Source organism: Bombina bombina, chromosome 10 (genome assembly GCF_027579735.1).
Source record: "Bombina bombina isolate aBomBom1 chromosome 10, aBomBom1.pri, whole genome shotgun sequence".
NCBI classification, from domain to species: Eukaryota; Metazoa; Chordata; class Amphibia; order Anura; family Bombinatoridae; genus Bombina; species Bombina bombina.
The window spans coordinates 164,503,947-164,520,625 of record NC_069508.1 but is presented as its reverse complement, the minus strand read 5'-3'; the positions used below and the strand labels follow the sequence as shown (position 1 = coordinate 164,520,625).

General features: G+C 35.0%; 1 protein-coding gene across 1 annotated transcript in view; it reads right to left on the bottom strand.

The window, feature by feature from the left end:
- Positions 1-11,658, bottom strand: part of LOC128640778 (calreticulin-like) — a 47,774-nt gene extending 36,116 nt beyond the window's left edge. The window contains exons 1-5 of the mRNA XM_053693199.1: positions 11,571-11,658; positions 10,891-10,992; positions 9,070-9,273; positions 5,109-5,203; positions 3,740-3,949 (exon numbers count right to left, since the gene is read on the bottom strand). Coding sequence (XP_053549174.1) covers positions 3,740-3,949; positions 5,109-5,203; positions 9,070-9,273; positions 10,891-10,992; positions 11,571-11,658 — 699 coding nt within the window. The remainder of the gene's footprint in view (positions 1-3,739; positions 3,950-5,108; positions 5,204-9,069; positions 9,274-10,890; positions 10,993-11,570) is intronic.
- Between the last annotated feature and the right edge of the window lie 5,021 nt (positions 11,659-16,679).

The following is a 16,679-nucleotide window of genomic DNA, read 5'->3' as shown; positions in this document are numbered from 1 at the left end:
CTATTAACCCCTAAACCGAGGCCCTCCCGCAAAAAAAAATAATTATTAACCCCTAAACTGCCGCTCCGGACATCGTCACCACTAAAAAAATGTATTAACCCCTATTCCGCCGGTCTCCGACATCGTCGCCACTAAAATAAACCTATTAACCCCTAAACCGCCGCCCTTCAGCATCGCAAACACTATTTAAAGATTATTAACCCCTAATCTGCCGTTCCCCCACACCGCCGCTATAATAAACCTATTAACCACTAAACCACAAGCCCCCCACACGAAATATACTAAAATAAATTATTAACCCCTAAACCTCTGATCTCCCACATCACTAACTCTACATAAATAAATTAACCCCTAATCCTAACCCTAACGTAACCCTAAACCTAAATCTAACCCTAAGCCTAACACCCCCTAACTTAAATATAATTAAAATAAATCTAAATAAACCTTACAATAATTCCTATTTAAAACTAAATACAAACTTTCCTGTAAAAAAAAAAACCTAAGCTATCTACAAAATAACTAATAGTTATTGTAGCTATCTTAGGTTTTATTTTTATTTCACAGTTAAGTTTGTATTTATTTTAACTAGGTAGACTAGTTAGTAAATAGTTATTAACTATTTACTAGCTACCTAGTTAAAATAAATACAAAGTTAGTTGTAAAATAAAACCTAAGCTACCTTACACTAAAAACTAACATTACAATAATATAAAATAAATTAAATTATTAAAATACAATTTTCTAACTTACAAAAAAATAAACACTAAATTACAAAAAATAAAAAACGAAATTATCAAAAATAAAAATGAATTACTCCTAATCTAATAGCCCTATCAAAGTAAAAAGCCCCCCAAAAATAAACTGAAGGTTCCCTTTAAGTGACATCATCCAAGATGGCGTCCCTTACATTCCTATTGGCTGAAAGATTTTTATCAGCCAATAGGAATTAAAGGGGAAAAATCCTATTGACTGATTAGATCACCCAATAGGATGAGAGCTCAATCCTATTGGCTGATTGGATCAGCCAATAGGATGAAAGCTCAATCCTATTGGCTGATTGTAACAGCCAATAGGATTTTTCCCCTTTAATTCCTATTGGCTGATATAAATCTTTCAGCCAATAGGAATGTAAGGGACGCCATCTTGGATGACATCACTTAAAGGGAACCTTCAGTTTACATCGTCGACCGTAAGAAGAGGATGTTCCGCGCCGGATGTCTTAAATATGGACCCGCTCCGCACCAGATGGATGAAAATAGAAGATGCCGTCTGGATGAAGACTTCTTCTTGCTTGGATGAGGACTTCGTCGGCTGGATGAAGATCGAAGAGGCCGCATGGATGAAGATGTCTTGCCGCTTGGATGAGGACTTTGCTGGCTGGATGAGGATGGATGTCTGGACTTCGATAACTGTAAGTGGATCGTCGGGGGTTAGTGTTAGGTTTTTTTAAGGTTTTTTTGGGTGGGGTTTTTCTTTAGGTTAGGGTTTTGGGCAATGTAAAAGAGCTAAATGCCCTTTTAAGGGCAAAGCCCATCCAAATGCCCTTTTCAGGGCAATGTTTAGCTTAGGTTTATTTAGATAGGTTTTTATTTGGGGGGTTTGGTTGGATGGGTGGTGGGTTTTACTGTTTTGGGGTTTTGTATTTTTTATTACAGGTAAAAGAGCTGATTTCTTTGGGGCAATGCCCCACAAAGGCCCTTTTAAGGGTCATTGGCAGTTAAGTGTAGGCTAGAGGTTTTTTATTGGGGGGGGGGATTTTTTATTTTGATAGGGCTATTAGATTAGGAGTAATTTGTTTTTATATTTGATCATTTCGTTTTTTTACATATTTGTATTTAGTGTTTATTTTTTTTGTAAGTTAGAAAATTGTATTTTAATAATTTAATTTATTTTATTTTATTTTATTGTAATGTTAGTTTTTAGTAAGGTAGCTTAGGTTTTGTTTTACAGGTAACTTTGTATTTATTTTAACTAGGTAGCTAGTACATAGTAAATAACTATTTACTTACTAGTCTACCTAGTTAAAATAAATACAAACTTACCTGTGAAAATAAAAATAATTTAGTTATATTGTAGCTAGCTTAGTTTTTTTTTTACAGGTAAGTATGTATTTAGTTTTAAATAGGAATTATTTAGTTAATAATTGTAAGGTTTATTTAGATGTGTTTTAATTATATTTAAGTTAGGGGGTGTTAGAGTTAGGGTTACGTTAGGGTTAGATTTAGGCTTAGGGTTACGTTAGGGTTAGGTTTAAGGGTTAATAACTTTAGTATAGTGGCGGCAGATTAGGGGTTAATAACTTTATGTAGGTGGCAGCGATATCGGGGATGGCAGATTAGGGGTTAATAACTGTAATGTAGGTGGCGGCGATGTTAGGGGCAGCAGATTAGGGGTTAATAACTGTATGTAGGTGACGGCGATATCGGGGGCAGCAGATTAGGGGTTAATAACTGTAATGTAGGTGGCGGCGATATTAGGGGCAGCAGATTAGGGCTTAATAACTGTATGTAGGTGGCGGACATGTCAGGGGCAGCAGATTAGGGTGTTTAGACTTAGGGTTTATGTTAGGCTGGTTTAAACATAACTTTTTATTTCCCCATAGACATCAATGGGGCTGCGTTACGGAGCTTTTGTTTCTGCGATCGCAAGTGTTAGGCTTTTTTTTTGCCGGCTCTCCCCATTGATGTCTATGGGGAAATCGTGCACAAGCACATCAAAGCAGCGCTTGATTTTGGTGCGGTATGGAGCTCAATGCAACCATATCGCCAGCGCAATTGCAGCGCTATAGGGAGGTGAAATAACGCTGAAAATGTTGCGGTCGTGAATTTCCCTATATCGCTCAAAACTCGTAATCTAGCTGTTAGAGAACTGCACATGCTGCACTGATGAAAATCTCTAGACTTGGCTGTTATGTTATTCTATAACAAGGCAACAGAAATGTCCTGTAGTTACAAGGTGTTTTGTGTTTTTTACATCCTCCTCAGGTCTCACAATAAAGTAACTGCAGCTCCTGAGTAGGACACAGCAAGCAATCCACTAGTACAAAAACATATAATTCTCGTAAGAATTTGAGCCAATTAAAAGCAATATACGCCTGTATCCACCAATCAGCAAACGCCAGTACAAGAAACATATCATTCTCATATGAATTTGAGCCAATTAAAAGCAATATACGCCAGTACAATAACATATCATTCTCTGAAATAGAGGCAGTTAAAAGCAGTATACGCACGTATCCACCAATCACCAAACGCCAGTACAAAAACATATCATTCTCTTATGAAATAGAGCCAGTTAAAAGAAATATACGCACATATCCATCAATCACCAAACGCTAGTAAAAACATATCATTCTCTTATGAAATAGAGGCAGTTAAAAACAATATACGCATGTATCCACAAATCAGCAAACGCCAGTACAAAAACATACCATTCTCTTATGAATTTGAGCCAATTAAAAGCAGTATACGCACGTATCCACCAATCCCCAAACACTAGTAAAAACATATTATTCTCTTATGAAATAGAGGCAGTTAAAAGCAATATACGCACATGTCCACCAATCACCAAACGCTAGTAAAAACATATTATTCTCTTATGAAATAGAGGCAGTTAAAAGCAGTATACGCAAGTATCCACCAATCAGCAAACGCCTGTACAAAAACATACTGGTCAGTATATTACAGTTATGCAGGTGGCACCTGCTCTGATGTAGGCTATAAGTTCCTGTGCACATTACCTCCGGCCTCCTGTCATTTGGATCTTCGATCTTCTCCCTCTCGTCCCAGTCTAACGGTTTACTCGCATTTGGATCTTTGAATTTTTGAGGCGGTAGGAAGTCCCAGTCTGCCTCCAGGGTCCCATTCTCAACCTTCTCATTGTCAATTTTAACTTCATATGTGTTATTGGGATGTACAATCAGCGTGTACAGGTGAGTGAGTTCATCATGCTGCAAGGAGAGAGGGAGCAGACACCAAAGGGTTTAGCCTTATATGTAGTTTTTATTATTTCTTATTTCTGCTTGAACTGACATGGAAGTGAAAATTAATGTTTAACAAAAAAATAATAATATATGTATATATATATATATATATATATATATATATATATATATATATATACAATTTACTTCTGTATATATATATATATATTAGCGCTTGTGAGCCTACCTCCGTATGCTTTCATGGGAAGGGGATACGTTTTAACAAAGTCGACCAAAAGAAGGGGATAAATTAGATACTTGACATAAATTGTACGTTTTATGAATCATGAAACTTTAGGAACATTAAACACTGAATACATTTTATAAGCATAGTATTGAGGTTATTCCCCGCCTCCTTATAGTCATGGGTGCTGCCATGTTGAAATCTAGGTTTCACTGCATTCCACCGCTGATGTGTTTGAATATGTTTAGCAAGTCTCCTTTAGAAACCTTAAGTGAAACTTAGGTTCCAAAATGGTGGCACCCATAATTTGAATGAGGTGTGTGAAATGTATTGTAAGTTAGATTACAAGTGGAGTGCAATCGATATCTCAAGGTGCGTTATATTTTGTGCGACCTTGCGCAAAGAAGAACACACAATCTGGTACTATAAGTGAATGGTAAAATATTGTAACAAAGCATTTTAATGCTGCCAAACCTATTTATAGTGTGCCCTATTGTCAGCTCTATTACATTTCTGCTTGTATTACAAGTAGTGAGTTAGGTGTTCCACTTGAGGGCAATCCAAAATACCGCTGTAAAATTTAGCGCTTTTTTAAAGGGATCAAGTAGTGCACCTATACTAAAAACAAATATGTTAAATCAAAGTAAACATAAAAATAAACAGATTGTGTTAAAGAACATCAAACAACTTACTTGTTTTCTTGCAAAATGAGGGCTTAGAAATTCTCAGTGTAGCCCCTGCCTGCAGCTAGATAAGGGAGCAGACATGCTGAGAACTTAATTTGATAATGTGATAATAGAAGTCAATTTAAAAATCACATGCGCTATCTGAATCATGAATGAAAATGTTGGGGTTTTATGTCCCTTTAATTTTTAAACCATCCAATAACAAAATAGGATCAGGATAGGGGACAACCTATAGGGGTCACTATAAGCAACTTACCTTGCATGTTATGTTCTTTTTGATTAAATGGTTCTTTCCCTTGTAATTGAAGATAACGTGGACTTTCTCGTGAATTGTACCACAGATATCAGGGCCTGAAAACACAGAATATACCCGACAAATTGCTAAAGGAATATTATCTGAAATGTATACGTAGTGTAAATATAATTATTTAGAATTATATACAGAGATAATTACTGTAACATAAATAAGTGTCATGTTAGAAGATAAAATAACAAAAATGCTAAAAAAAACTTATGTTTGCTAAACAAAAAAAGCTTCTGGTTTATTAACGTACGTCGTGCATCTAATGTGTCGCTACCATGACAGAAAATATTACAATTTGTATATATATATATTTTTATTTCAAAATCAGTTCAGATGTGTTGCTGCTGCTTTGTTCATCTTTATCAGGCAAAGTGTTATCAAACAAGGTATATGGGCTAGACTACAGGTGGAGCGGCTGTCTCAATCCGCTAGAAGTAAGCTTTTTGTGCACGTTGGGTAGTGTGCATATTAAAAGTTGAAAGTAAAAAGTTTTCGCACACAATGCACGCAAAAAGCCCAACATTGAATATCACGACCACGTTAACGTATTCTGTCAATAGTGGGGGGAAACTAAACCCAACAAGTCATGCAAACCCGATCGTGTTTTCTCAAGTGCACTAACCCGACATGAAATATTAATATTTCACTTTCTAATGTTCTTTATATAGAAGAATATGTTCTATTTATATATATATATATATATATATATATATATATATATATATATATATACACACACACACACACAAGATGCTCAAATACCAGTGTATTGCAGTATGCAGTGATACCCTTTTTATTGGACTGAAATAATATTTCAAAGACAAGCTTTCAAAAGTTTTCCTCCCTTCCTCAGGTCTGAAGCAATACTGATCAATCTGATATAGAAACACACTACACACAGCAGATGGAAGGGAGGGAGGTGGTGAGAGGGGTGTCATAAATAGCAGAGGATGTGTCTGAAGGAGAATATAGCTGTGTATAGCCAGAAAGAGTAAACAAACACAGGAGAGTAAATAAGCAAGATGAGAGGAAAAATAAAAGGAAAAAATGGGGGGGGGGCATGGCATGCACGAATAGAGCTACAATAATGAATTAAAACAAATGGATATAATAAAGGTGAAACGAGAATGTAGAGAAAAACAAACCAATATAATACAATACGATGAGAGATTATAAAAAGTTTTGGTAGTTTATATATATGATGGGTTTTTTGTTGTGAAGAATATTGGAATGTGAAAAATTTACAGTAAATATATCGTATAACATTTTATTAAATATGAATATCGCATAAATATGTTTTTACATGTTTTCAGCTACTTGACTGCAAAGGGCTCCAATGCACTGTCTATATATGCGTACATATGCATTTATGTTTTTATGTGTATATATGTCTGTAAATACATATATCAATAAATAAAGATGCGGTATGCTCTATGACTATGAGTACGGCTTGTCAGCCGAAACTTTTTATTCGATTGAGGAGCATACCGCATCTTTATTTATTGATTCTTTATCGATCCAGAGTGTTTGCTCCCGTCTTGGAGGACCGTTATCAAACCCGACTGCTCCCATTCAACTCCTCCCCCAACGTTGACGCCGCCTGGAGTGTGCTGTGGACGGAAGCAGCTACATGTGCTGTGTTTGGTAGGAGCAGGACAACAGACCGTTGTCTGTATCCCGTGGAGTTTGCGGGACCGCTCAGGGCCACTAAAGTCCAGGAGAACAGTACGGAACAGGAAGAAAGGCATGGAGGACGGTAAGCCAAGACCTTAGGGTCTATACTTGGCTACAAGTTTATACAGAGCATTGGAAGAAGGGGAGTGGATTATGTTTTGAGCATGGGGTACATTTGTTTCACACTATTGTTGGTAAAGACAGTTTGGGACTGACACACTCACATTTGTAACTGTATACTTGTAAATACATATATACACACATATAAATACATAAATAACTATTTACACACACATACATATTTAGACATATTTAGCTAGATCATTATTATTATTGTAACTGTATATTGTAATGTATTTTTTATGTGTTTTCCACTTTTTATCTGAGTGTAACAGTTAACCAGAGCTATGAGGTCGTGTTAACCCTACAAGCATAAATCGCAATTGCACTTGTATGTTGGCATTTACTTTCAACTCGTATTAGCACGCTACTTCCGACACGCCCAAAGAGCTGCGATAAACCAGATATCACTCGCTCGCAACAATTAGAGCACCACTCGTAAGATATACTAATTAGATTTATTTATGACAAACCAAGCACATAAATTAAATTTAAGCCTTGCATTTACATCTTATGGTTGTACAATTATTAGAACCTATATTTAAATGAACATTCCAGTCAAAATAATGTATACATGTATACTACAAGAATGCTCCTATTCAAAACTGAAATGTATCCATGTGAATTCCAATTTTGGCTGGAATGTCCCTTTAAATATCAAAAACTGTACAGCGCACAAAATTGCTTAATAAAATAGATAAATAATAAATTAAAAAGGTGCTAAAGCTGTTTTAACTTAAAGCATTGGCACAATACTGATATTTTATTGCATACTCTTCTCTACTGAACCTGCTTATTACAGTTTAGTGTGTGATCTAATAGGCAATTATTAAAACAGATAAATAATAAATAAAAAAGGTTTTCAACAGGACTTGAATCCACAAAACTGCCAGCACCTCTTCTGTACCGTGTACCACAGAACCTCACAATAAGACTATCATGGAAGTAGGGACAACAGTTTTTATTTGGTAAGTAGGCAGATGTCTAGTTTTGATATAGATTTACATATTTGTGAAATAATCCTGACTATGGGGTGACTCAGGGTCACCAAAATTCATAAAATTAGTAAGGAGTCTACATCATGAAAAGACTTTCAGGTTCCACTAGGAAATCATTGTGAAAACACCAGCTAATCACTATTCACCTACAGTTCAAATATAGAAAAAAGATTAAACATATGTTCTACTAACTTGTGTAAATGGTAAAATATAGTGATAAGATTTGACAAAACGCATCAAAATTAATAAAATATTGTTTGCTCCACTATAAAGAGGGCAGAAATCTAAGTCTTTAACCAGTAATGCCGACAAGAAGGGCACCGCTAGTTCACACCAGTCTGTTATGGCACCGCTAAAAGTATTGGCAAAAACAAACATACACGTAAAATTGCACTGCCTTACTGCATAAATGTTGATGGGAAAAATATATATGAGGGATGTGATAAGGAGTCCCCACCATAGCCCTGCAGAGAGTGCCAGCACATGTTTTAATCTATAGTAAAGATCTTCTACGTTTGCATCCCTATTCTGGGAATAAGGGGAGGTTTGAGACTTGCTTTTCTAGAAAATTGCTATTGTACATTAATGGAAGGTTGATAGACTCCTCTGGTTTATTAGCATTCACGGTGATCCAACATAATAGTCTTTATGTAAATGATGGTGTATACTAATATCTAATCAAAATATTGTGATATAATCTGCGTACCCATAGCCTCATTCCTAAAGACAGCATACAACACACACAATAACCGTCATTTAGAAATATATATATATATATATATATATTTATAGTTTAGACATTGGTAGGAGGATATATACAAAATGGGTAGGCTACCCCTCTGGGAAATTAGAATTTACAATTTTATCATTTATATAATATTTTTATATTTAGCTATTTTTAGGCCTACTAATTGTCTGCATACATTTTAAGACTGTGCTAGGTGACAAAAAGAAATATTAGTTTCCCATTTTCAATTGTCAATTGTAATTGAAAAATACAGATAATGTCAAAATACAGATAATGTCCCTTTAAAGCTGAATTAAGCTGAACATAAGTGATAGTTATACTCTGTACTGATTTATTGTACAGCATGTTCTGCAATAGGAATAGGAGAACGTACCAAACATAATATAGTACTGGGAATCTCCATTCATCTGCTCTTGGTCCATGTCAGCAGGGAACACTTTCACGTATGCTCCACCACAGTCTATTCCTTGTTCGTGCTTTACAGTAAACTGAATGACCAGCGTCTGTCCTTCATTGCTGAATGGTTCAAACCGTGCAGATATAGCATAAAATGACGAGTTCTGACTTGTTTGTATTCCTGGTTAGATAGTATAGAGTATTAACATCCAGATATTATTAAAATCTCACTGTGAACTATATTAGCCATTTTAAATTAAATTCTAAAAGACTTTTCAATCAACATCTACTATCAAATGTACTTTATTTTGGTAACCTTTGTTGAAAAGAATGCCAAGGTAGGTTTTGGAGCTGCAATGCCTCACTGGGAACTAGCTGCGGATTGGTGGCTACACACATATGTCTCTTTTCATTGGTTCTTCAAATGTGCTTAACTAGCTCCCAGTATTGCATTGGCCCTCTTTTGCTAACTTTAAATATGTGTTAACTTATGTGTAGTGGCATCCATCTTCCATTACCTGTTTTGATGCCTTGCAAAGAAATCCTAGAGGAACTGTCATCGGGACAACATTCCAGTAGCTCACTTTAGATAGTGATTAATGCAGTAGAGTTAAGCCACATGGATGTCTCAAACTCTCTTTTGGAACCTTTTGTTACTAGAAATTATTTGAAAATTGCTTATATAGGTGTATGCGCTGAATATGCATATCAGAAGTTATAAGGTGTTCTATAATTTCAGCCAAAGAATCTGAACTTTATGACATCGTAAAAAGAGGGGAGTGGATATTTGTGGTAAAAAGAGGGGAGTGGATATTTCTGGCACTCTGTAAGAAGGTTGGGTCAAGCAATTTGATATCAGAGAAACAGGTATAAAATGTTGTGTTTAACAATACAAGTTGTTCATTCTTCATGGGAGGCTGTATACTACAGAGTGAGTGACCAACTTATCCTGCCATCTCTCTGGCACAGACAACAAAAAGCTAGTAAAGTATAAGGTTTCTGTTATTTCTCCATTATATTTGTAAAACTGTTTGCTTATGTATAATTCTATTTGTTAACATCTTTTTATTAATAATGTACTGTGCATAATTTTTCGCATAATAAACATTCACTTATTAAGCTTTTGGCTTTTTTCTAATATTTAAACCATGTTACTGAAAAAGACTGGTAGTATTATTACTGTGATTTTAGATAATTTTTGCTAAATTGTATTCTGGGATTTAATTTGTAAGTCTGGGTTTCCTTAAGATTTCCCATATAATCTTAAGTGGTGGCAGCTTAGAGATAGTTTAGTGTGGGTGGCATTAAAAAGGGAGTTTGGGGCATTTCTTCTAAGTCTAGGACAGACTAGAGAGTTTTGTTAACCCTTGCACCCACTGAACTAAGTCACAGGCTAGCATGGAGTGGCTAGACTGTGACATATTAGTGAAAATGGAAAGGTTCTGTTAACGCTTTCTGTGTTCTGTGACAAACAAGTGACTGGTACAGGGTTTGTCAACCCTGGTCGTCACAAGTATATATATATATATATAAATACATTGGTGTCAGTTGGGGAAGACAATATATACTTTTATCAGTGTCAGTGGGTTTACTGGCATCAGTGGGTCAGTATGTCAGGCCACGGCCCACCAGAAGGGTACACTAAAAAAAACAAGAATGTTTTAGCTAGACCAATCTTTCCAAACTGAAGGGCACTTTAAGAAGATTCCTTTATAAAATGTGAGAGACCATTTTCATGTCAGCTTGCCACTATTAATTCACACACACGCAGGAGATATCTATCATAGACAATACCTACCTTTATCTTTTTCTGGATCTCCAAAGAATTTGCCTGCAGACAGTTGGAATTTACCATAATCTGATTTATTTTTGGAGACAATCCAGCGATTTTGCCATTCATCTGGTAATTTGCAAAAATTAGACATTCATTATCATACTTGCTAATGAGACTGTGGAATTTGTACAGATGTGGTTAAAATCATGTATATCATATTTATAATTTGAAAATTTGTTGGAAAAATGACATGTACAAGAGTGGGTATGAGGCAGAAACAGATATAGATGATATGAAGAAGAAAAATATAGAGTTACATTAATGAATTGACTTAGACACAGGGCTTTTTTTAATGTGACTCTAAATATTGTCATGAAGTTAAAATTAACCCTTTGTGCACTGAATTTTTTATATTAACCATTTATCCTCAAAGGCATATCTGGAAAGTATTTTTAAAGTTCCTTGGAAAATATGTGGTAAAATATGTTAAAATAAGCACCATTTATTCCCAAAAATAGAAAACAATATTTGAGGAAGAACACCCTTCTGGGTGTAACAAGCAGTGAGATTTTAATTTTTTGTTTTAAATGGACCCTGCTTGTATCATAAGAGAATAGTAAAAATAGTGACAATTAATAGTATAAGATGATGCCGCTAAGATTATAGCCGGAGAAGAAAATAAATGACATTAACAGTTCTCTTACCTCCATCTTCAAATTCTTCCCGAAAATATACTGTTACATCTGCTGATACTGCAAGGAGTGCAGCTGCCAAAAACAAATACCTCCTCATAGCTGGCCAAAGAGAAGACACAGGACCTTGCTAGAGAATAGGGAAAGTAACGCCAGCTCTGAAAGACATCAAACACTGGGGATAGTGCACAGGACTACAGGAAATACTGATTTACAAGGAATTGGCCAAAATGGTCCTCATTCCACAGAAGCAGTATATATATATATATATATATATATATATATATATATATATATATATATATATATATATATAAAATAACAAAGGGGTTAAGCAAACTATTAGTTGTTGTACATCAAGAAGTTAAACAATAAAATACCATTGGCTAGATTACATGTGAGGTGCATATTTGCACTTCCGCAAGCACGTTTTTGGCGCTCAATTCTATTTTAATTAGCGCGGCCCAATTTGCACATATTACAGGTGACAAGTAAAAATGATGTGACTTTGCGGTCGCAACTTCACGGTAAAAAAAATAAAACTGTGAAGTTGCAATCACATTTTCTCAATACCCATAAACTTTAATGGAGACTTGTTTTGAAAATTTCACTGCTGCCAGCTCGCGCTAACCTGAGTGCAGGTCATATATGTATGTACTTCTAAACATGTGTATATCTGTATTTATATGTGTATATATATGTATGTAAATACATATATAAACATATAAATACATATGTATAGAAATACATACATATATATATATATATATATATATATATATATATATATATATATATATATATTTATATATTAACACATCACATCTCATAATTTTACGCCCAAGTAACTTTATAATGCAATATTTTTAAGCAATAAATTAAATCAGACAGAGCTAATATGAGTGTTACTCTACTGTGACATATATTTTTAAGTTTTGTGCCACTTTTTAGGTTTGCGCAAATTTTAACACCAGATTTTTCTTAGCAGTGTTCACCAAATCGCAAATTACATTCACGCCTGCGAGTTTGCATTTATTTTCAACTTGTAATATCAAGGGTATTTAAAGCGCACCCAAAAAGGCAAATGTTTGCCCCAAAGTAAGTGCACAGAAGGCTGCGCCTCACTTGTGATCTAGCCCTATGTGTTAAGATGATTTTTGCCCCAATGTAAGTACACGGAAGGTTGCGCCTCACTTGTAATCTAGCTCTATGTGTTAAGAGGATTTTTGCCCCAATGTAAATGCATGGAACGTTGTGCCTCACTTGTAATCTAGCCCTATGTGTTAAGAGGATGTAACCAAATAACAATTTTCCTTTACAATTTCATTCTGACTGCACATAAGGAATTTATCATTGGATGTATCCTGCACAGGTTAAATATGTTCACAAACAAGCTGTCAGTGCAAATGATTTTCCCTGGAGATTTACTTATCCTTATACCATTTTTATATATTTAAATAAAACTTAATTTTAGATCTAATTCTTAAATTTATACACCCCTATAATAAAGCAAGATGTTTGTAATAGTGCAAAAAGAATACCTTATTTGGATTCTATGTCATAGCTCTTACATTACAAGTCAGTAGCTATGACATCAGGTAGTCTTCTATTTACTAATGACTACATATAACAAATTAGTTATTGGGTGTGTTCTGCACAGGTTACAACTGTTCAGAAATAAGCTGTCAGTACAAATAATCTCCCATAGAGATTTGTGTATATGTTAACCATTCACATAGCCTTAAAAATAAAATCTAATTCTCAAATATTGGCGCCCCCTTTTATAAATCAAGAAGCTCATAAGCAAAGAAAAGAAAAGCAACTTTAAAGATGTTGTTATTACAAAAATAATATATAAATCAGAAAAAAAACCACAAAACAGAACAATCTACTTATATAACTTCCACTGAATATATTCTTGGTATGAACACTGAAGAAAATTATTATCTTTTCGGTTGTACAGTCTCAAAGAAACATAACAATCTACTAGTTTAAATCAACTAATTTTTTTTGCAAACATAAATAAATAAATAAAACAGACAGAACATGCCGGTCAAACATCAAAGTTTAAATATTTTATTTATACATCAAACAAATAATTTTTAACAAACATACATGTAAGTATATGTAGTTTATCGAAAGAGAGAGAACAGCACTCCATGCGATAGAACAAAAGCTGGAATAACTTCCATGCATGTTCATTTTTATTGTAACTCCTCAGGGTGCGCGTTCTTTTTGCACACTATGCCCCTTCACAGAAAAAAAACTATCCTGGAAGTCATTCTAGCTTTTGTTCTATCTCATGGAGTGCTGTTCTCTCTCTTTCGATTTTTATGCAAATTGCTCTTGGGTCACCCTAAGAGAAATGGGGAAACCAGACGTGGACTCCATGCACACTTGCCCTTAGAGAGATACAACTGCACCTCACTAACGAGGCTGAAACGCTCGTCTGGGGTTGTTGCTTCCCTTGTTCAGAGAAGAATTGCCTGGTATTTCGGTGCTGGATTGTCATTGGGCAGGATCAGACTGATATGCTACAGGATATTTCTTCTCTTTGAAGGAGCATAGTGTGCAAAAAGAACGTGCACCCTGAGGAGTTACAATAAAAATTAACATGCATGGAAGTTATTCTAGCTTCTGTTCTATCTCATGGAATGCTGTTCTCTCCTTTTCAATTTATATGTAGTTTACCACCTATAAACATATTGTGCATCTTATCTATGTATTTATACCAAGAATCCTGTGCATCTTCTCTATGTATTTATACCAAGCATCCTGTGCTTCTTCTCTATGTATTTATACCAAGCATCCTGTGCATCTTATCTATGTATTTATACCAAGCATCCTGTGCTTCTTCTCTATGTATTTATACCAAGCATCCTGTGCTTCTTCTCTATGTATTTATACCAAGCATCCTGTGCTTCTTCTCTATGTATTTATACCAGGCATCCTGTGCATCTTCTCTATGTATTTATACGAAGCATCCTTTGCATCTTCTCTATGTATTTATGCCAAGCATCCTGTGCATCCTCTCTATCTATTTATACCAAGCATCCTGTGCATCTTCTCTATGTATTTAAACCAAGTATTCTGTGCTTCTTCTCTATGTATTTATACCAAGCATCCTGTGCTTCTTCTCTATGTATTGATACCAAGCATCCTGTGATTCTTCTCTATGCATTTAAACCAAGCATCCTGTGCTTCTTCTCTGTGTATTTATACCAAGCATCCTGTGCAACTTCTCTATGTATTTATACCAAGCATCCTGTGCATCTTCTCTATGTATTTATACCAAGCATCCTGTGCATCCTCTCTATGTATTTATACCAAGCATCATGTGCATCTTCTCTATGTATTTATACCAAGCATCCTGTGCTTCTTCTCTATGTATTTATACCAAGCATCCTGTGCTTCTTCTCTATGTATTTATACCACGCATCCTGTGCATCTTCTCTATGTATTTATACGAAGCATCCTTTGCATCTTCTCTATGTATTTATACGAAGCATCCTGTGCATCCTCTCTATCTATTTATACCACGCATCCTGTGCATCTTCTCTATGTATTTAAACCAAGTATTCTGTGCTTTTTCTCTATGTATTTATATCAAGCATCCTGTGCTTCTTCTCTATGTATTGATACCAAGCATCCTGTGCTTCTTCTCTATGCATTTAAACCAAGCATCCTGTGCTTCTTCTCTATGCATTTATACCAAGCATCCTGTGCATCTTCTCTATGTATTTATACCAAGCATCCTGTGCATCTTCTCTATGTATTTTTACCATGCATCCTGTGCATCTTCTCTATGTATGTATACCAAGCATCATGTTGTCAAGGTATATGTAAGGTTAATAAATATATATATTTTAAGGTAAATAAATATATATGTTTAATCAAATATCTGACTGATCAGGAGAAAGTGATTTATTCCTTTCAGACAAACTGACTTCACTCATGTTCAGCTCTCCCCCCATTTAGTATGCAGACAGGATGTCTCCAAAGGCTTGACACTAAAGCATTTGTTGCCTAGATGAAAATACAAACATGTTTTTGTGAGAATTTCAGCATTACACTTAGGTGCAAAAGACCCCATGTGGTGAATAAAAGACGGTGTGTCTGGAATCTCCCTTTTTGAAACTTGATGAGATGGAAATTAGACTGCTGGAATCTCAAAGACACATGTTAAGGTGTGACTTTGAAACTTACTGAACATACAGCAAATAATCATCCCAGAATGCATGCCCCAGAATGTATTAAATATAGAAATTTGGGAAATTGTCTAATTCTCTATTATTACATGGGTATTTGCTAAGCTTGGGAGGTAACTATTTAGTCAGTCTAAAATGTTTAATAACCTCAATATTGTTTGTATTTTTCAGGCATATAATTTCAGATCTGCATGAAGAAGGTTCATACATCCAGGGCTTATTAGAAACATAAAATATGGTATATTCATTTTTAGAACACAATGCAGACAGAACTATTGGAAATATAAAAATAGGCTGTTATTTCTATAGAAATGCCAGGATACTGATAAAATTATAATGCATTTTAAGCTAATAATTAGCAGTGTTAAATTGCCTTAATATAATAAAATGTTAATAATATAACATATTTGTTATCAGAATAATCAGAAAAAATAACCTAATATTAACCATCTATAATTGGGGTTATATATGATTAATGCAAAGAGTGTGATCTGATTAAATATCCATGTTATGAGAATAATTAACTTGTCAAAAATGTTTTAGAAATGTGGGTGTGAATTTGTTTTGTCTGTATGACTGCTGCCACCTAAGGGCCAATACCGGTAGGACAGTTAAGGGAATTTAACTGTTCAAAAGATACGTTGCCATGGTAAACATGTTTCAACTCTAAGGGCGGACCAGGGACAAGCACGAGTGCCAATCCAATCAGGTATTCCAAATATCCAATCAGAAGGGACCAGGAGGGCCACCCATAATTTACCCATGATGGAAAACTGATAAAAAGTGAATGCAATAGAGATAAGGACAGATTCTGCTAAGCTAAATTGTAACTGGATGCTGGGCGTGAAAAAGACCATTTTACTTTGGCAAAGCTGATCTACCACTTTCTCATTGATTGCGATATACACTTATT